At 42.4% G+C, this 16,864-nt stretch overlaps 1 protein-coding gene across 1 annotated transcript in view; it reads right to left on the bottom strand.

Annotated features, from left to right (window-relative positions):
- The window catches only part of LOC111968897 (unconventional myosin-VI-like), a 130,972-nt gene that overhangs the window by 57,412 nt on the left and 56,696 nt on the right, over positions 1 to 16,864 (bottom strand). The window contains exons 10-15 of the mRNA XM_070445249.1: positions 15,790 to 15,870; positions 11,556 to 11,736; positions 9,785 to 9,929; positions 2,540 to 2,697; positions 2,153 to 2,244; positions 1,249 to 1,321 (exon numbers count right to left, since the gene is read on the bottom strand). Of these exons, the coding sequence (XP_070301350.1) occupies positions 1,249 to 1,321; positions 2,153 to 2,244; positions 2,540 to 2,697; positions 9,785 to 9,929; positions 11,556 to 11,736; positions 15,790 to 15,870 (730 nt within the window). The remainder of the gene's footprint in view (positions 1 to 1,248; positions 1,322 to 2,152; positions 2,245 to 2,539; positions 2,698 to 9,784; positions 9,930 to 11,555; positions 11,737 to 15,789; positions 15,871 to 16,864) is intronic.

Below are 16,864 nucleotides of genomic sequence, written 5' to 3'. Positions count from 1 at the left end.
CCTCAGACCACACCGCAAGTGAAAACTCAAGACAGCTCAGCCACACCACACCTCAGTGAAACGCAGGAAGCTCATGACCTACACCGCCACAAGTGAAACCAGACAGCTCAGCTCTTTCCTTCTATAGCCAGTCCAGAAACAGATCCCATATATCTTTCCTTCTATAGCCAGTCCAGAATCAGATCCCATATATCTTTCCTTCTATAGCCAGTCCAGAATMWGATCCCATATATCTTTCCTTCTATAGCCAGTCCAGAAACAGATCCCATATATCTTTCCTTCTATAGCCAGTCCAGAAACAGATCGCATCTATTTCCTTCTAAACCCAGTCCTTACATTATGTTTGACCTTGGAGCGTACAGTACAGGTACAGAATGCATCACCTAGAGACTTGTTGTCAGTGTGCTGTCTCACATATTAAAACAGCCAAATAGTTTAGTAGCTGCTCTTGGGGAGTTAGACTTCCCACCCTGATGAGTTGAGATAGATTGTGTGAGAACCAGGTTCTGGGAAATATCCTGGAATCTATGTAGCTATACTGTAAGTGCAATATTAGAAAGATTTTGGGGTTATGTAAGAGCTCCACCATAGAATGAAATATAGCATAGACATCTCAATGGGCTTCACAGCTTACTGCAGAAGACAACAAGATCTGTGTAATAATACATCGACCCACTTCCCTCCCAGCTGTGTCATGAGAAGTCGTGAGCGCAGTTCTGACCCAGAAAGGGGCGTGTTTACGGAGTCAATACAACAACATCTAACTTCAAATGCAGTTCAAGTTAACAAACACGTAATCAGATGTTTATCGTCTACAACATTGCAGATGTCTTCGGAGGATGGAATACCTAGCAAACTACCTCAATGTGTTGTGAAATCTGTTGTGAAATGTAGTCTGAAATTAAATCTGTCATGAAATGCAATCTGTTCTGAAATGTGATCCAAAATTAAATCTTGTGAAATGTATAACGGTCTTAATTTTGCTGGACCGCAGGAAGAGTAGCTGCTACCTTGGCAACAGATAATAGGGATCATGCTGATCATAGCTATAGTCATCCGTCTTGTGTTTTCATGGTCATCACTCACTTAAATTTGTCAAGGTCCCATCCTGACATCTGCATATTGCTATTCTGCTATAGGGCTTTTTGACGCAAGAATGAGTGCGCATCACTCAAACGTGACGTCTGCTTGTAAACAAAAAAATGGCTCTATGGAGTAAGGTGAAAATGGTTTGGCAGTGGCACCCACCTATACAGTCCTGGTTGTCGACATAATGAACTTCACTGACTCCCAGTCCCTCCTTCTGATACAGCTCTTGCTCCTGCAGAAAGAGTAGCAAGTCAACACTGAAGTAGGAAGATGTTTCTCCTAACCACTGATGCTKGCTCAGATCTTGTTTCATCCTCCTAATAGGGCTAGTGCATTGTTGGTTAAGGGCTTGTAAGTAAACATTTCACTGTAAGTTCTACACYGGTTGTATTCGGCGCATGTGACAAATAAYATTTTAATTAGTGTAGATCTAGCAACACTCATGACTTACTGAATCAAGTACTGAAAATGGCTTTTTATTTATTTATTTTTCTGGATCATTTAAGGCCAACAGACACAAATCTCTGTTTTATCTAGTTCAAACATTGTTAAAATTCCTTAAAATTATCAATTGTTAATTGGAGACCGTTGCAAATCAATGAATAAAACAGGAGTCCCCAGTAGAAAAGAGAAACACTCATCTCCACAGACAGAAACATTACCATTATAATGAATGTAACGTGCAGAGTGACTCTTCTATGGAGAGATTACACAGGCTGTGTGTGACTGTGGAGAGATCGCACAGGCAGGCTGTGTGCGTCTGTGGAGAGATCGCACAGGCAGGCTGTGTGCGTCTGTGGAGAGATCGCACAGGCAGGCTGTGTCCTGTTCTGTGGATGAGATCGCACAGCAGCTGTGTGTGTCTGTGGACAGAATCGCACAGGCAGGCTGTGTGTGTCTGTGGAGAGATCGCACAGGCAGGCTGTGTGTGTCTGTGTGCTGCGTGTCACACATCTTTAGCTTGTTGACCGACATCCTCCTGGGTCTTCAGTGGGAGTCCAGAGCTTAAAGAACACTAGCAACCCACCCCCGCGCCCCCCACAAGTCTCCATCAATCACTCACCTCTTTAAGTATGCGCTCGTTGAAGAACTGCTGCAGCTTCTCGTTACAGTAGTTGATGCAGAACTGCTCAAAGCTGTTGTGCTCAAAATACTCTGTGGGGGGGGTAAGAACATGAAAGTGTAAATGATCTGCCACGTCCAGTGTTGGAATGAAGAATGATCATCTTCAGGCAGTTACTGGTACTGTATATATCCAATTAAGTCAGTTAGTAAAGTTTTTAGCAAGATAAGAGTTTATGTGAGGCCATGCAGGAAACAAAAGCCTTCCAGATAAATGAATGGTGAGATGGATAGATAGACAGAAAAGACAGACAGAGAAAAAAAAAAAGACAGACAGAGGGGAAAAAGACAGACAGAGAAACTCACTGCTCTAGAACGACATACTTACCAAAACCAGCGATATCCAGCACCCCAATGAAGTTGGAGGAGGTGTTGAAGGGGAAGCACTGGTTGACCCTCCTGACCACGTGATCGAAGAGACAGCTGTACACGGCCTTGGCCAGGGCGTCCCGGGCATTGTTTGCCTGTTCCACCTTCAGAGGCACCCTGGGGGGAAAAGACAGCGGGGCACTGAGCAGCCAAAACTGTGACAAGGCTACTTCTTAATAAAGATACACAGTTTTAATCAATGCTGCCATTTCTCACACCAGGTTAATGTGCAAAGAAAGTTGGAGTTGTTTCTTAATGAGTATTTACAGGATGGTATAAGTGTGTTCTTTTCTAAGACAAGGAGGTCCGGAGGTCAACAGAGACGCTATTAGAAGTGACTGTACTCCCTGAACCCTGGCTCACTCTCATTACCATAGCACTCTCCAACACCACTTGGCTGCAATTATTCAAAGTGGTTGAATAGTTCTTCTGAACTGAACAAGTTCAGCTATGGTGTAGTGCTCCCCATCCTGCACCCAGTCTTGTGGCTGGTATCTAACATGGTGGACTGAAATACTATTCAAAATGTATCCTGCTGTTTTTTCTCTCCTGAACAGGCTTAGAGCTGTRGCAGCAGGTTCAGAGCAAACCTTTGACCTGTTGAAGTCAGGCCCAGATACCATTTCTGCTTACTTCCCACCCCAGTCCTCAACATATTCTCATCTATAATCTACTCACGATCAGCCTCCTTAAATGGTTCTCCATATAGACCTTAGCCAGCCACTCCACTTCAGATCCAGAGACACCAGCCACTCCACTCACACCCCCCCTCCCCCCGATTCTCAACCTCCCCAGGAAAAGGCGAAGTGTCTGGGGCCCAAATGACATGGCCCAGCCCCCTTTCCGGGGTGGCAGGTAGCCTAGTGGTTAAAGCGTTGGGCCAGTAAACGAAAGGATCGAATCCCAGAGCTGACAAGGTAAAAATATGTTGTTCTGCCCCTGAACAAGGCAGTAAACCCACTGTTTCCCAGTAGGCCGTCATTGTAAATAAGAATTTGTTCTTAACTGACTTGCCTAGTTAAAAAAAGTTWAAAACATTTAAAATCCACCTGCTTTCAAGGCACCAGGCTCCAGGCTACCTCCCCTCCCCCTCAGATAGAGCTGCATTATTCATGGAGAGAAAAGACTGAGGCCAGGCTGCATCTGGGCCTGTTGAAATATTAATCCAGCCCTGTTACTCTTGGATGGTATCAATACAGCACCACTGGGTTGTTTCGTCCTAGGACCTCTGCTTTGAAATAGCTGTCTARGAACACTGTGGGCTCTATTCTCAGCTGGCGTTAAGGAGGCACAAATGTCAAATGCAATTTCGTTGTGTAAAAACTGTCATTTTTCAAGCCCTTACGCCAGGTTCGTCAATTTACCTGTCTAACATCATCTGGCTTGCGTTGAGGTGGGAAGGGTGGTGATGGTAGGCTATAGCTATATATATATATCTGGACGCAGTAACGATGAGTGAATGTTCCCCGTCTCTTTATATTGGCTCTTTTTCCAGCTCCTATAAAAATAGTTTGAATGTGTGTAAAATCCTACATAGTCTACGCCTGATATTATATGCCTACAATGAGTAATTATGGTGCCTGTAACTGTATATAGACAACCTATTTAAAACAAGTTGTTTCGTTTTATTAGAATTATTCACTGTCTTTWTAGGTCTTATCAATAGTGAATTTAAATTTTGCTTATTGAAAATGTTTGGCCTGTCCATAGCTCAGACATAACACATTTTACAATAGGCCTATATATCAGTGTGCATGCTATTTTAACAATATATTTCCATATTGAAGCCATGCAATTACTGTTCAAAAACATATTCAGCATATTTAGCCAATATGGGATAGGCCTACATTTTTCTATTTTGTTTCTGTAGGCTATTTAACAAAATAGGCTGTAACKGACTAACATTCGAATTTGAGTTGATGACAACGCAATACATAAAATACAGTAAATACACAACACAAAGTAACCACACTGTACAGTGCAGTCGGAAAGTTTTCAGACCTCTTGACTTTTTCCACATTTCGTTATGTTACAGCCTTACTCTGAAATTGAATAAATTGTTTTTTYCCCCTCATCAATCTACACACAATACCCCATAATGACAACTTTTTTGCAGCGATTACAGCATCGAGTCTTATTGGGCATGACGCTAAAAGCCTGGCACACCTGTATTTGGGGAGTTTCTCCCATTCTTCTCTGAAGATCCTCTCAAGCTCAGTCACTTTGGATGGGGAGCATCACTACACAGATATTTTCAGTTCTCTCCAGACATATTAGATCCGGTTCAAGTCCAGCCTTTGGCTGGGCCACTCAAGGACATTGAGAGACTTGTTTTCCGAAGCCACTCCTGCGTTCTCTTGGTTGTTGTCCTGTCAGAAGGTGAACCTTCGCCCCAGTCTGAAGTCCCGAGCCCTCTGGAGCAGGCTTTCGTCAAGGATCTCTCTGTACTCTGATCCGTTCAKCTTTCCCTCAATCCTTACTAGTCTCCCAGTACCTGCCGCTGAAAAACATCCCCACAGCATGAYGCTGCCACCACCATGCTTCACAGTAGGGATGGTGCCAGGTTCTCAAGATGTGACGCTTGGCATTCAGGCCAAAGAGTTTAATCTTGGTTTCATCAGACCAGAGAATCTGGTTTCTTATGGTCTGAGAGTCTTTATGTGCCTTTGGCAAACTCCAAGCGGGCTGTCATGTGCCTTTTACTGAGGAGTGGTTTCCGTCTGGCCACTCTACCATAAAGGCCTGATTGGTGGAGTGCTGCAGAAATGGTTAAACCACCTGACCAAGTCCTAAAGCAATGAGACTCCCTAAATCTTTCTCAGATTATTTCCAATCCCACAAGGTATGACTCCACACACCCAGAAAAGGCTACTCTCCTCAATGTTATCCTCACAAATAATCCTGATAGGTGTCAGTCTGGTGTTTTCTGTAATGAAATTAGTGATCACTGTTTTACAGCCTGTGTTCATAATGGCTGTTCAGTGAAACGACCTGTCCTGATTTGTCATACAGCAGACGCTTGCTAAAAAACTTTAATGAGCAAGCCTTCCTTCACGAACTGGCCTCTGTAAAATGGTATAGAATCAGCTTGATCACCTCTGTTGAAGACGCTTGGACCTTCTTTTTTGATATTTTCAGTGATATTGTTAACAAACACACCCCCATAAAGAAAATGAGAATTCAAAACAGGTTCAGTCCCTCGTTCGACCGTGATCTTGCAGAGTTACTCCACCTCAAGAACTGCATTTGGCGAAAAGGCCCGGCACACGCATACTGCATACTTAGACTGACTGGCTCTCGTTCAGGCAAATGATAAATAAGTACACTCCGGAAGGCCAAAGTTAGTTACTTTAAGGAGCAGTTCTCTCTCTGTGGGTCTAACACCAAGAAGTTCTGGAAAACGGTTAAAGATCTGGAGAATAAACCCTCTTCCTCACAGCTGCCCATGTCCCTTAATGTTGATGTGGTTGTTTCTGACAAGAAATACATGGCTGAGCTTTTAAATCACCACTTCATTAAGTCAGGATTCCTATTTGACTCAGCCATGCCTCCTTGCCCATCCAAAATGTCCTCATCTCCCACCCCGTATAATGCGACTAGCCCCGATGCTCCTCCCTCTTTTYCCCCTGCCCCGCTACAAAGTTTCTCCCTGCAGGCAGTCACTGTGTCCGAGGTGCTAAAGGAGCTCCTTAAACTTGACCTAAAAAAACATCTGGGTCAGATGGTTTAGGCCATTTCTTCTTTAAGGTTGCTGCCCCTATCATCGCCAAGCCTATCTCTGACCTTTTTAACCTCTTTCTCCTTTCTGGGGAGGTTTCATTGCTTGGAAGGCAGCCATGGTGTGTCCTTTATTTAAAGGGGGGATCAAGCTGATCCTAACTGTTCTAGGCCTATTTCTATTTTACCCTGTTTATAAAAAGTGTTGGAAAAACTTGTCAATCAACTGACTGGCTTTCTTCATGTCTATAGTATTCTATCTGGTTTCCGCTCAGATTATGATGTGTCACTGCAACCTTAACGGTCCTCAATGTCACCATTGCCCTTGATTATAAGCAATGTCGTGCTGCTATTTTTATTGACTTGGCCAAAGCTTTTGATACGGTAGACCATTCCATTCTTGTGGGCCGGTTAAGGAGTATTGGTGTCTCTGAAGGGTMTTTGGCCTGGTTTGCTAACTACCTCTCTCAAAGAGTACAGTGTATAAAGTCAGAACATCTGCTGTCTCAGCCACTGCCTGTCACCAAGGGAGTACCCAAAGGCTCAAGCCTAGGCCCCATGCTCTTCTCAAATTACATCAACAACATAGCTCAGGGAGTAGGAAGSTCTCTCATCCATTTATATGCAGATGATACAGTCTTATACTCAGCTGTCCCCTCCCAGGATTTTGTGTTAAACGCTCTACAACAAAGATTTCTTAGTGTCCAACAAGCTCTCTCTGCCCTTAACCGTGTTCTGATCACCTCCAAAACAAAGGTCATGTGGTTTGGTAAGAAGAATGCCCCTCTTCCCACAGGTGTGATTACTACCTCTGAGGGTTTAGAGCTTGAGGTTGTCACCTCAAACAAGTACTTGGGAGTATGGCTAGACGGTAGACTGTCCTTCTCTCAGCACATATCAAAGCTGCAGGCTAAAGTTACATCTAGACTTGGTTTCCTCTATCGTAATTGCTCCTCTTTCACCCCAGCTGCCAAACTAACCCTGATTCAGATGACCATCCTGCCCATGCTRGATTACGGAGACATAATTTATAGATCGGCAGGTAAGGTTGCTCTCGAGTGGCTAGATGTTCTTTACCATTAGACATCAGATTTGCCACCAATGCTCCTAATATGACACATCACTGCACTCTATACTCCTCTGTAAACTGGTCATCTCTGTATACCCGTCGCAAGGCCCACTGGCTGATGCTTACTTATAAAACTCTCTTAGGCTTCACTCTCCCCTATCTGAGATATCTACTGCAGCCCTCATCCTCCACATACAACACCCATTCTGACAGTCACATTCTGTTAAAGGTCCCCAAAGCGCACACATCCCTGGGACGCTCGTCTTTTCAGTTTGCTGCAGCTATTGACTGGAACGAGCTGCAACAATCACTCAAACTGAACAGTTTTATCTCAATCTCTTCATTCAAAGACTCAATCATGGACACTCTCACTGACAGTTGTGACTGCTTTGCATGATRTATTGTTGTCTCTACCTTCTTGCACTTTGTGCTGTTGTCTGTGCCCTATAATGTTTGTACCATGTTTTGTSCTGCCACCATGTGTTGCTACCATGTTGTTGTCATGTTGTGTTGCTCATATGCTGTGTTTTCATGTGTTGCTGCCATGTTATGTCTTTGTCTTAGGTCTCTATGTAGTGTTGTGCTGTCTCTCGTCGTGCTGTGTGTTTTGTCCTATTTTTATTCAATTGTTTTATTTTTAATCCCAGCCCCCGTCCCCGCAGGAGGCCTTTACCTTTTGGTAGGCCGTCATTGTAAATAAGAATTTGTTCTTAACTGACTTGCCTAGTTAAATAAAGGTTAAATAAAATATATACAAAATAAATGGTCCTTCTGGAAAGTTCTCCCATTTCCACAGATGAACTCTGGAGCTCTGTCAGAGTAACCATCGGGTTCTCTGTCCCCTCCCATACCAAGGCTCTTCTCCCCAGATTGTTCAGATTGGCCGGGCGGCCAGCTCTAAGAAGGGTCCTGGTGGTTCCAAACTTCTTCCATTTAAGAATGATGGAGGCCACTGTGTTCTTGGACCTTCGACACAATCCTGCCTCAGAGCTCTATAGACAATTCCTTCGACCTCATGGCTTGGTTTTTGCTCTGACATGCACTGTCAACTATGGGACCTTATATAGACAGGTTGTGTGCCTTTCCAAATCATGTCCAAATCAATTGAATTGACCAGAGGTGGACTCCAATCAAGTTGTAGAAACATCTCAAGGCTGAGCAAAGGGTCTAAATACTTAGATACGTAAATAAGGTATTTTTTTGTTTATGTTTCATGAATTTGCAAAAATTTCTCTAAACCTGTTTTCGCTTTTTCATTATGGGTTATTGTGTGTAGATTGATGAGGATAATGTTTTACTTAATACATTTTAGAATAAGGCTTTAAAATAACACAATGTGGAAAAAGTCATGGGGTCTGAACACTTTCCGAATGTATTGTATTTAGCCATGGAGCACGTTCTGATTGGCCAGTGAGGGGTCAAGCSCCGACACACCTTCAACTTGTTTATTCATCAAAAGACAGCCCTTTCGTGTCAGTTACTGCGCCCATAATTCTGGTTGTGAAATTAGCAAAAATATTTGAAACCCCCCTTACCTATAGCGCTACCGCCAGGGCTTAGATTTTCAATTCGTTCGTTGAGCCCTGAGTGTATAAGAATTAATAAAAACGAATAGTAATTTGTGAATGGCCAGAGATTAATATTGAGTAAGGATAATGAAATTATTGAGTGCTCATTCCACATGAACGGAGGATTGAATTGTGTGTATGGGTTACGTCACATAAACAGCTTTATAGAATACTCAAGACTAGATCCACAATGTACTAGTCTTAGTTAAGTTTTAAGCTTTTCCCTCTTATGCAATCCATCTAAATAAATAACGGCGGCTAAGCATGGCCCAAATGGGTTTAAGAGCCAACAGGACTATTACTGTCGGCCAGTGCCATAGTTGATTAAACAGTATAGATGTAGCCTATACGATTAGCCCATTAGCCTCTCTACTGACTGGGTCCATCGTAATGGGGAGACGTCAACATACGTAGCATCAAGACAGAGCATTACGCCACACAGTCACTGTATGGGAATACGGCAATTTCACGGCTGGCCAACAAAAAGTGTAATCTTTCATCTTTTCTCAGCTCCACATATCAGAGCCCTGCACTGAATTCTGAAACAGTTGAAACTCCCTCTGGCCCATGCCCTCGACACTTTGAAACCCTTGAGGGGAGTGAAAAGTGTACTCGTGGGGGAGAAGGGTATGAAATTGGAATTCAGCGCTAATCTTCTTCACCACACCACAACGTTGACCCTGGCCTAAACTAGTAGATAAGGGCAGGATGCTAAGTGCAGCRGTAGTGGATTTACAATCAATTAGGATTTTACTATTTTATAGTCTATGATTGTAAATTGGTGTACAATTCAGTCTATGACTGCGAGAAACCAATAAAATCTACTCATTTAATTTAGAGGTATTCTTACTTGATAACTGTTCCTTTTGCGCCCCCTGCTGTTGTGAGCATGACCCTGGTGGTGAGGCTGACTCTCAGGTCTTCCTGGTCCAAACCCAGCAGGTCAGCACAGTGGGCTAGTGTCGGACTGGACTGGTTCATCAGGATGCAGCCGCCTGGAAACACACACACAGGCACAAGTAGACACGCATACGCACCACACACACACACACAAAAATGATTGGTGCGCACACAAAGAAACAGGCAACTTCCATCATGCCACTTCAATTGGATTTTGGATGGATTCTACTTCTTTCTTTCTGCTGCCTAGTGCTTGAATACAGCATCTCACGGTGAACACACGCCACACATTCTGCAGACGTAATGGCTTCATTGCAGGCAGTGAAGTCGGCCTAGATAATGTCCTGCAAAGACAGGAAGAGGGTGTGATGGAGGGAAATGGGCAGATGTATCCATTTCAGAGGAGCGAGAGCACCGTGCGATGTTCCAGGTAATATCTGCTCTCCAGGCAGTACTCTATTACATCATCCATCTTCAGCTTGAATCATGACTTTTCCTATCTGTCAGATGCATTTCAGCACTTCTGGGTCAGTTACATTATAGGAGAGTGGTTTCAGTTGAGCATGTTCTTTTCAATGGGTCTACTTCCAAAGTGGGACAGTGAGACCCGACAGAGAAGAATGTGTCAGCAAGGGGTGGGGAGTAGAGGAGAGGAGATGAGAGGAGAGTAGTGTAGACGAGAGGAAAGAAGAGGACACTAGAGGAGAGGAGACGAGAGGAGACTACAGGAGAGTAGAGGAGACGAGGGGAGGAGTAGAGGAGACGGGAGAGAGGAGAGTAGTGTAGACGAGAGGAAAGAAGAGGACACTAGAGTATAGAGGACTACAGAGAGAGAAGGGAGACTACAGGAAGAGAAGGGGAGACTACAGGAGAGAAGGGAGACTACAGAGAGAAGGGAGACACAGGAGAGAAGGGAGACTACAGGAGAGAAGAGGAGACTACAGGAGAGAAAGAGGAGAGACTACAGGAAGAGAAGGGAGACTACAGAGAGAAGGGAGACTACAGGAGAGAACAGGAGACTACAGGAGAGAAGAGGAGACTACAGGAGAGAAGGGGAGACTACAGGAGAGAACAGGAGACTACAGGACAAGAGGAGACTACAGGAGAGAAGAGAGACTACAGGAGAGAAGAGGAGACGAGAGGGAGATAGAGGAGACTAGAGTAGACGGGACTAGAGTAGAGAAGAGGAGACTACAGGAGAGTAGAGGAGACTACAGAAGAGTAGAGGAGACTACAGGAGAGTAGAGGAGACTAGAGGAGAGAAGAGGAGACGAGAGGATTATTATTGGTAGTTTGACTGCGAGCATTTGATGAAATGCACGCAGCATCATATCTTGATATGGCTGAAACATTCTGAGTATAGCAGCACATTTATGAACAGGGATATAGGCTGCTGAATATAGCCTATTCACATCGCATGTTGTTGGAAGACCAAAGCGAAAGTCATTTGATGTTCGGGACACACAAATGATTCTTCTTGACAGTCATAGATGGGTTTAACTTTTTCATAGATGCATTTTTGGCCAATAAACAAATTACTAGCATGGACACGTGGTTTTATTGAGGCGTTTTAGTTTGTTTGACATTTGGCAATGTGAAACCAACCGAACCAAATGAAAAAAATAAGTAATGTAATAAATAACCAAACTGAATCAAACTATACCTCTGAGCTATGTGTGAAAACTCCTTAAGAGAGAGGTTGTGTAGGTAACTTGATTTACCCGATGTGCTCCCAGTCTCCTCAAAGTCGACGTTGCCCAGGTGCAGCACCCCGGCCACCACCCTGAACAGGTCCAGCTTCTCCGTGTCGTCCAGGCCAATCTTCTTCATGGCCCCGCACATCCTGTTGAAGTCTCCCTGGTCGTCCAGCAGAAGGTCCTTCAGGGCGCCGAGCTTCACATGCTGGAAGAAGGTGAGACTGGAGAGTCAGGATACTGCACCTGGGCCCGTATTCACAAAGAGTCTCAGAGTAGGCGTGCTGGGGACCTAATCCTAGATCAGCACTCTTTGTGAATACAGGCCCTGTACTAGTTAAGGTCAGGAGTCTTTCCAGCATCATGTGGCCTGACTATGGGAAAACTCCTGGTCCCTTGTGGGCTGTCATTAGTCGTGTGAGAGCCATCACACACACAGCAAACTATCCTACTGTATGAACAAGACTGCAGTGATACAGTAGGCTTCACTGACTGGGACGAAGTGGATTTATGCCCACTCTTCACGAACGCGCACATTGTGTAATCTGTCATTACAAATAGTCACCAAAAATATATATTTGGGATGGAAAAACACCTACAGTGTAAACTTAAGACTAAAATCAGATAAACTATGTAGAAAAGATAATGTAACTATATAATATTTATTTTTATAATATAATCTTTCAGAACTAGCAATCACCAAAATAAAAGCGAGATATCGGGAGAATTGAACATGTAAAAAATAAATGTATGTAAGTATTGATTTTGTAATAATGTTTGAGCAAAGAACACAGCATTAGCCATGGCAAAATGCTTAGAATTGCAGGAAATGATCTTTAAAACTGCAAAATTTTCTCTCAGCTTCATGGCAAAATGTCTAGAATGCAGGACATTGGCTATAAACTGAAACAATTTCTCTCAGCGCCATGGAGAAATTGGCTTAATTTTTATTTTTTTTTATCCACTGACCAGTCATAAGTATGTATCTGTAACAATATCTATTTAGATGAGAATACACCACACTGTGACATTCTGAGCCAGATAGAAACTAGACAACAAAGAATAAATGGCAAAGCCCCATCCATGCACATTGATAAAGAAACATGCTCTGCATAAGGTCCTGCTTGCACCCGGGATGGACTCTACAAGGTGACAAAAGCATTCCACAGGGATGCTGGCCCATGTCAACTCCAATGCTTCCCACAGTTGTTTCAAGTTAGGTGGTGGAACATTCTTGATACGAGAAAATGTTCAGCGTGAAAAACCCAGCAGCGTTGCGGTTATTGACACACTTAAACCGGTGYGTCTGTCCCCTACTACCATAACCCGTTCAAAGGCACTTAAATGTTTTGTCTTGCCCATTCAACCTCTGAATGGCACACATACACAATCCATGTCTAGATTGTCTGAAGGCTTAAAAATCCTTCTTTAACCTGTCGCCTCCCTTTCATCTACACTGATTTGAAGTGGATTTAACAGGTGACATCAATAAGGGATCATAGCCTTCACTTGGATTCACCTGTTCAGTCTGTCATGGAAACTTGCAGGTGTTCCTAATGTTTTGTCCCTCAGTGTAGTTTATGCCCAGTTCAGAAGGAAAATGTTTGTATTAAAGTAGTTTAATATAAACTGTTGCACACATCAATGCGGCAATTTACCGGTCTATAGCCTACTCAAAGAGTGAAACGCTGTTTCTGTGCAGAGAACCATCGTTAACACCCACAAGCTAGAAACTCTGTTAAGTTCATTCTGTTAATGTTTTCCTTTGTTCATACTTCCCACGTTGTGTCGGAGTGCCATGTGTCCCGTCTGTGTCATTTGGGTTGTGCGTCAGGAGCACGCGCATCTACGCACAATGTTATATGTCACTGGGTTGCCGCCATTCGCCGGTTCCATTCACTATTAATGCTATTTAACGTGTGCCAAATTTAAAGTCTACATGGAAGTGGTCACGTCTGTTTTAGACAGAATGTATGTAATGAGGTAATTACAAGGAAGCCAGTTACATTTGTATTAGCCAGGTGTTGGTGTTCTATTGCCCTACATATTGGTATGTTCCAGGAAGTGTACCGTGGGCTTGTTTTGGAGAGTAATTAAGTTCTGTTTTAGAATTCAAGTGGTTAGGCTCCTTGAGCCAGGTACACCCCCCAAGCTACAGGGTAAGCCTGTTTTAAGCTTAGTGCATATTATTATTTGTATTTTTTTTWACCTTTATTTAACTAGGCAAGTCAGTTAAGAACAAATTCATATTTTCAATGACGGTCTAGGAACAGTGGGTTAACTGTCAGCTCGGTGATTCGATCTTGCAACCTTTAGGTTACTAGTCCAACGCTCTAACCACTAGGCCACCTGCCGCATGCAGTTTGTTATTTTGTTTTGAGAAATAAGTCTATTGTCTACCTGTTTTGTAAATATTCATCGCCGCTAGCACTATTGAACACTGTGAATAAATATGGACACCTTTGCACCAGAACTTTCGGCCGCCTTCTGAAAATCTGCCCTTAAGACCGCATCTCTGCGTTACCTGTTTCACACTGACATATCAAATGCTCCCTCTCACTATCCCAGTATCAGAAATTAGAAATCCACCACTGATAGATATAAGCAGAGGTATAGAAAAGTACAGTGGATTTGTGATTTCAGGTTTGAAGGAGGGCTGGAGGACTTGGAAGCAGAAACAGAGGCACACCAAAGCGAATGTCACAGTGTTTCGTTGTTCAATACTACTACGGCAGGGATTTTTCTGCTATTGAAATCCCAAATAGTCACCAAAAATATATATTTGGGATGGAAAAACACCTACAGTGTAAACTTAAGACTAAAATCAGATAAACTATGTAGAAAAGATAATGTAACTATATATATATTTATTTTTATAATATAATCTTTCAGAACTAGCAATCACCAAAATAAAAGCGAGATAGTCGGGAGAATTGAACATGTAAAAAATAAATGTATGTATAGTATTGATTTTGTAATAATGTTTGAGCAAAGAACACAGCATTAGCCATGGCAAAATGCTTAGAATTGCAGGAAATGATCTTTAAAACTGCAAAATTTTCTCTCAGCTTCATGGCAAAATGTCTAGAATGGCAGGACATTGGCTATAAAACAAACAATTTCTCTCAGCGCCATGGAGAAATTGGCTTAATTTTTATTTTTTTTATCCACTGACCAGTCATAAGTATGTATCTGTAACAATATCTATTTAGAYTGAGAATACACCACACTGTGACATTCTGAGCCAGATAGAAACTAGACAACAAAGAATAAATGGCAAAGCCCCATCCATGCACATTGATAAAGAAACATGCTCTGCATAAGGTCCTGCTTGCACTACAATCCCATGCATGTGAAGCTGAGTCTCTCCTCAGGGTTTACATGGTGAATAATACACGGAGCGTCTCCTACAGAAAGCGTCATCACCTTATTATCCTGCATTACATTGACCCGAGGCAGGGCAAAGAGACGCACAATAACCTTGATTAGTAACACGCCAAGTGTCATGAGATCATTKCTCTCTCAACACACTGAATAGAAGCTGTGAAAAGGTACACTTGGTTAATTGTCAAAATGGTAAAAACATAGACCAAATCAAACAGGCCTACATAGGAATATAACAATTCACACATAGCCTACAAGAGATTGGCCAGACTTTCAAATGTGCCAATGATTCTATTTATTTTCCTTTTTTGTGCACAATAAATGTTTAATAAGCAAACAATGATAGATGTTCCTACTTTACACAGTGAAATTAATGTATTGGTAAAACACCCGAGGGACAAAAATGGTGCGTTATTCTTATGAGAGTTAAACAACACAATTAATCACATTACCTGCATGGGGRAAATTATAATTATTTTCACATCTTACATAATTTAATCAAAAAACACAGAACTCAACTAATTCTGAAACAACAAATTCTCATTTGATTTGGATTTCCCCCCCCCAATTTCCATACGTGCAATAATAATTTAAGCTCAAGAGCTTTCTCTCATATCAATGTTCAGTGAGCGTACAGTACAATAACGTTTGCAACGCAAGTTGTTTATTTCTGAAGAGAAAACCTTGATACAGTTTGGCATGAAAACCTGTCCCAAAAAGTCTATATATTTATACGACTAAATAAATGACTACTCAGTCCTTAAAGTTCATATTCACATTCAATTCAAAGCCATTTGTGGCACTATCAAGCAGTACCAGCTGTGAAGGCCCTGACTGGTCAGAGAGGTAAAACAGAATAGGCTGAAAGGTACAGTACCTCAGGACTCTTGCGATTCTGCATGATCTGTTTGTCTGTGTCCTTGCTGGCAAAGTATCKTGTGCATCCTCGATTCAAATACTACAAAGACAAAGGAGAACACACACAAACAATTAGCATTCAAGAAATAACCTAAGTGTAGACACACCGTATAAGCTAAACTATGTTGGATATGTTTATAAAATTGAGAGATATAGACGTCGGCAGAATATATAACTTGAATGAGACTGACGACAACTTGGAACAAGAGACCTAAAGTGGTTTATGTGCAAAGTGAATGAGGTAGCATTAGGGATAAGTGCTTTTTTATAGCAGGTTGGTCGTGTATACCTATCCTCAGCCAGTATCTCTACTCTCTCAACTCCAGTATTGATGCTAATAAATGATTTGTTTAATTTAGCAATTAATACATTTGGTAGAGTAACAATAAATTCAAGAACAGTGGCATTGCTTTTTGTCATGTTCAATGAACTATCTATTATGTAAACGTGGCTTCACGGTTGGCTTGGTTTTAATTGCATTGGAATTAATTGCCTCTGTTGATGTGACTGTCTCCGTGGAGACTTGATATAATCATACTGTGAAAAATACCCAAAACAACAACTATAGTTGTTGAAGCATTGTTATAGCGTTGTTTAGAGCGCAGGTGAAATTAACCAAATAATTGAGGTAATCCCCTAACACCTTTAGTGTGTTAGTTYTAGAACACCAATCACAGTTCTATTACATCACAAATCCCATATTCACTAAAATACGCTTAGTTACACTGGGGGCACAGCTGGAACAGAGAAATGCCTAACAAATACTAAGTAGCTGCAGACTCTCTCCACCTTCAAACACAAGTAACAGACTTTAGTTCATTAGATACAGCACACATGACATCTAGTGGTCATGTGGAGAATAGCGTAACACTACTGACCAGACATAGGCCTGTATTTGGGTCAGTTGTGAACTAGGGTGGAAAGCCTGTTGTCTAGGACTACTTTTACATTATTTGGCAGCAAGATTATGTCAAGAGGAAAAATGAAGACACAGTGATGCCGAAACTTTGGTGGTTTACCCAATAAATTACTGG

Source organism: Salvelinus sp. IW2-2015, linkage group LG9 (genome assembly GCF_002910315.2).
Source record: "Salvelinus sp. IW2-2015 linkage group LG9, ASM291031v2, whole genome shotgun sequence".
Classification (NCBI taxonomy): Eukaryota; Metazoa; Chordata; class Actinopteri; order Salmoniformes; family Salmonidae; genus Salvelinus; species Salvelinus sp. IW2-2015.
Note: the sequence above shows the minus strand (reverse complement) of the source record. Positions and strands in the feature narration are given on the sequence as shown.